This window comes from Juglans regia, chromosome 7 (assembly GCF_001411555.2).
Source record: "Juglans regia cultivar Chandler chromosome 7, Walnut 2.0, whole genome shotgun sequence".
Taxonomy (NCBI): Eukaryota; Viridiplantae; Streptophyta; class Magnoliopsida; order Fagales; family Juglandaceae; genus Juglans; species Juglans regia.
The window spans coordinates 36,180,360-36,185,429 of record NC_049907.1 but is presented as its reverse complement, the minus strand read 5'-3'; the positions used below and the strand labels follow the sequence as shown (position 1 = coordinate 36,185,429).

At 37.5% G+C, this 5,070-nt stretch overlaps 1 protein-coding gene across 1 annotated transcript; it reads right to left on the bottom strand.

Annotated features, from left to right (window-relative positions):
* Positions 1 to 1,102: 1,102 nt before the first annotated feature.
* On the bottom strand, positions 1,103 to 1,687 carry LOC109010500 (NDR1/HIN1-like protein 10). The gene has a single exon (XM_018991358.1). It carries the CDS (start codon positions 1,685 to 1,687, stop codon positions 1,103 to 1,105), a length of 585 nt encoding a protein of 194 aa, XP_018846903.1.
* Between the last annotated feature and the right edge of the window lie 3,383 nt (positions 1,688 to 5,070).

Below are 5,070 nucleotides of genomic sequence, written 5' to 3'. Positions count from 1 at the left end.
AGCAAATAAATTTTGTGTGGATTTTGCTCAGGTAGATAGAAATGGGGAAGAACAAGTTGGGGAACAAGGACCTGATATTGGCATTTGGGAGTGCACGGTCGAAATGCTAACAAGGGATGGGGGGAAAATCTGATAGTTTCTTGCATTTTGGCGCCCTTAACATTAAAAGGTCAATTGCAGCGAAATTGTCCGCCGCAACTTACTTTTCATTTACTTATCATCTTTAGCAGCGATTTTTAACGCCACAACTGTGATTTATTGCACCACAAAAGTAAAAATACTATTATCAGCGATTTTTTACGCCGCAAATGTTGTTAAAATCGTTGCAAAAAGTAAAACTTAAAATATGCGGTCTGGAGGTTGCGTCGACCTTCAAATCGTCAAGAAAAATGACTTAATGCGGCGAAATTATTTCCAACGAACAATAAATCACCGCAATAGCCTATATTTCTTGTAGTGATGTACATGTCTGATCAAGAATGTTAGAAGAAATTCACTTGGTTGCACTCAGTTAACATAAATTCTTGAGCAGTTGTTCCATTAGTGATCAGAAAATCTACAGGTCGGGGTGGAGTAGCTCCGCTGTTAGTGGTGGATTTCAATGGAAGGGGCGGCTGTGTAGCAAATAAATTTTGTGTAGATTTTGCTCAGGTAGATAGAAATGAGGAAGAACAAGTTGGGGAACAAGGACCTGACATTGGCATTTGGGAGTGCACGGTCGAAATGCTAACAAGGGATGGGGGGAAAATCTGATAGTTTCTTGCATTTTGGCGCCCTTAACATTAAAAGGTCAATTGCAGCGAAATTGTCCGCCGCAACTTACTTTTCATTTACTTATCATCTTTAGCAGCGATTTTTAACGCCACAATTGTGATTTATTGCACCACAAAAGTAAAAATACTATTATCAGCGATTTTTTACGCCGCAAATGTTGTTAAAATCATTGCAAAAAGTAAAACTTAAAATATGCGGTCTGGAGGTTGCGTTGACCTTCAAATCGTCAAGAAAAATGACTTAATGCGGCGAAATTATTTCCAACGAACAATAAATCACCGCAATAGCCTATATTTCTTGTAGTGACTTACATGTCTGATCAAGAATGTTAGAAGAAATTCACTTGGTTGCACTCAGTTAACATAAATTCTTGAGCAGTTGTTCCATTAGTGATCAGAGGCACCTTCAAGGAACATTTGATCTTACGAGGCTCGTACGAAATCGTCTTGATTTTACCGTATCTAACCCTTATCTGAACAGAGAGATTTATGGTAATACTGTATATACCAGAACTCTTTTCAGAATCTAGCTTTGAAAGGTCGCGAGCCCCAAGTAATAAGAATTGGTGCCCTTGAAAAACCGGTCTCAAAATACTCGAATTCTTGTGTCCTTGGTAAAAGGGCGTCAAACCCACCGTACAGAACCATTTCTTTTTGTTGTAATAAGCAATGGCATCGATCCGCTCGTAGAAGACACCGACCCTTTGGTTGGAGTTCCTGAGATTGATTTTGAGTGTGAGGTTGAAGTTAAGAGTGTTGTTGGCGGTGGTGAAATCGAACTGTGTGAGTGAGGCCTCGGTCACGTGGAACTTCACCTCCCTCGGAAGGAAGATGAGCCAGAAGAGCAAAGACGCAAGGGCGGTGAGGAAGAGGAGCAACAAGGCAAATTTACACACGCACCTACCAGTACTCATGACCGCTTAGAAGTTTGAACTGAAGGAGAAAGAGCTATTCCTGTTGGAAGGCATGCAACGCCAGGCCGTAAACCTCTTGTATCCTTTGCATGTGCTGTGCTGTGCATGTGTGAAATCAGTATTTGTACAAGAATGCAAAGCCGTGGCCGAAGGCCTAAAATCAAGGCTGCTGCCTCGAACTTCTCGAGGACGATTAGGGTAAAACCGAGGAGTTTTAACTTCTACTAGTTAGTGTTCAATCAATAGCACTTGTAGATAAAGACAAAGCGATGGCCATAGACCTAAAATCAAGGCCGTCGTCTTGAAATTGTCGAGAATTAATGATATATTTGGGCGATCCAAGGTCGCCGGTAGATTTATGTTAGAGAAGTTATAGATTTACAAGATTAATTTATAATGGGAAAGATATTACCACCAACAAAACTCCGATTGTATTTTTATTTTATATTTATTTTATTTCATAGTTAATGAATTTTTCTTAATAAGTTTGTATTTTTTAAGAAAAAAATGTTTAAAAAAAGAAAAAAAAAATTTTGACGGTTCGGTGACTACCGATGCCCATTGCCTTCCCTCTCGGTGGGTGTAGCAGCACCCTTTTATAAAACAATCGGCTTGAATAAATTTATATATAGCCTGATATAATATATCATATCTACATTGCATAAAAATAGTTTTTCAATTGGATATACCATATTAAACTACTAAGTCAATTTATAAGACTATTTTTACAAGATCTATTTGTAAAACAAGAATTTCATGATTGGGTACAAGGCGCATGCAGAATTTGATAACAAAAAGACTTGCGCATAGTGCATGTACTATGTCAAACACAAGGAGAAAAAACGAAAAGAAAAGGATGTAGATCAGTGTCGCGGGTTTTCATCCGAACATGACATGCAGGGGACCTGATCGAACCCTTCAATATCACCAGTTGTATAAGGATCATGTGGAAAAGAACGAAATTATAAAACTAACTACGACGGTGCCTTAATCCTGCTGATTCACTGACGCATACTAACTACTCATGTCTGTTACTGTTAGCTCGATCGAGTGGCAACATAAAACGCATAAGGATTTTGGTAATGCATTCATGCATATATAGTTAGTTCATAAATTTTATGCTCAGTTCTTTAATTGAGGTGGTTTTTTTATTAAAAAAAAAGCAAAGAAACGAAAAGATTGCATGTTTGGACTGCAATATCAGATCATAGGGAATAACTAATCCCAATCCGATCCAGCGTTTAATTAATAGCAATAAAGAAATTCACATTCTGGCAGTCAGTTAACATAAACTCTTGATCAGGAAGTGTTCCATTAGAGCTTAGAGGCACTTCCAAGGAACAATCAATCTTCTGGGTTGCGAGCCATCGTTTTAATCTTACCGTACTTGATCCTTATTTTAACAGAGAGCTTTACATCAATGCTATATGAACCAGAACTCTTTTCAAGTTCCAACTTTGAAAGGCCACGAGCCCCAAGTGATAAGAGTTGCTGCCCTTGGAATGTTGGCCTCAAAATACTCGTATTCTTGTGTCCTTGATAAAAGGGAGTCAAACCCCCGTACAAAACTATTTTTTGTTGTAGTAAGCAATGACATCGATCCGCTCGTAGAAGATACCGGTCCTTTTGTTGGAAATTAATCTTGAGATTGATTTTGAGCGTGAGGTTGAAGTTAAGAGTGCTAGCTGTTGTTGGTGGTGTAATCGAACCGTGTGAGCGAGGCCTCTGTCACGTGGAACTTCACCTCCGTCCGAAGGAAGATGAGCCAGAAGAGCAAAAGCGCAAGGCCCCAGAGGAGGATCATGAGTCTGAAGGCGAATTTAAACATGCACGTACAAGTCGACATGGCTTAGAACTTACAGAGCAAAAGTAGTTCTTGTTGCAACGCCAGGTACGTAAAACTCTAATTGTATGTATCCTTAACTATTAGCATGTGCTGTGCGTGTGTGAAATTAGTACATGTAGAAGAATGGCAAAGCCGTGGCAGAAGGCCTTATATCAACTATCAACTATCAAGGCTGTTACATTGAACTTCTCGAGGACGATCAAGGCTCTTCCAAGCATCTTGATATACAAGTAGCTAGCCATACTAAAAGATATTTGGTTCTTGGCCATGCAGAATAAAAGGGAGGCAGGTCTTAACAGTTTTATCAGCCCCGTTTTACAAAGTAGAAGTTGCTTCTAAATCATTTGTCATTTTCCTTTTCATTGGGCCCGAAATAGTACTATTTCCGATTTCAGATTTTGGTCACAGGTCCATGATGGTTTACAATTCTCCCACCATTATAAACTTGAGGTTGATTGATTTCATTCCCATCGACTTCACTTAAAACAAACAGAGTAATGCTAGGTACAAACCTCAAATAGATAAGTATAGGGGTGTAAATTTAAACCGGGAAACCGAAAAACAGGACCGGACCGGACCGAACCGGACCGGTTGGTCCGGTTTTGAACCGGTGCGGTCCGGAACCGGTTCCTATTTTATGAAAACCGGCCGGTTCCGGTCCGGTTCCGGTTCTGTAGTTTTTGGGACCGGACCGGACCGAACCGGACCGGTTGGAAAAAAAAAATATAAAAATTAATTTATATATTATACAAAATATTTATATATATAATATATAATTATATGTTAAATTTTTATATATAATATATATAATTATATATCATATATGAAAAAATTTTATATTATAATTTATAAATAATATCATAAAATGTTAATCTTAAATATGAACATTTGTAATTTATTTGATCATATGTTATTAATATAATTATATATAAGATAATGTTGTTATAATTTATAAAATAAAAGTTTAATCTTAAAGATAAAAATTTAATTGATCATATGCTTTAAGCATAATATATATATTAAATTTTTAATAATATTTTATAATAAGAATTAACACTTTATTATATGTTTTTTACATTTAAAAAAAACCGGAAAACCGGACCGGACCGGACCGGAAATCGGTAAAACCGGAAGTACCGGTTTAGGAGGGTAATCGGGGCGTAATCGGTTTTGAAAAATACAAAACCGGTACATACCGGTTCGGTCCTAGATTTTGTCCAAAACCGGACCGGACCGGACCGGTTACACCCCTAGATAAGTATCATACAAATTATTTGTAAAAATATGAATTTCACTAATAAAAAATAATTTTTTTTCCACTTTTTTTAGATGGAGTCTACCTTTTTACAAAGACTTGTATGTGATTTGTACAAATCATTTCTCAAACATTAAAACCCTTTTGTTAGGTTTGAGGAGACTGGTTTATTATTTTGGTGGCTAGACTTGATGATCTGACTCGGTAATAATTCTTTAAGGTTTTTTAGTGGATTTTCAATGAGACATGTGCCATAGAGCGTAGGCTTTGGTCGATAGGCAG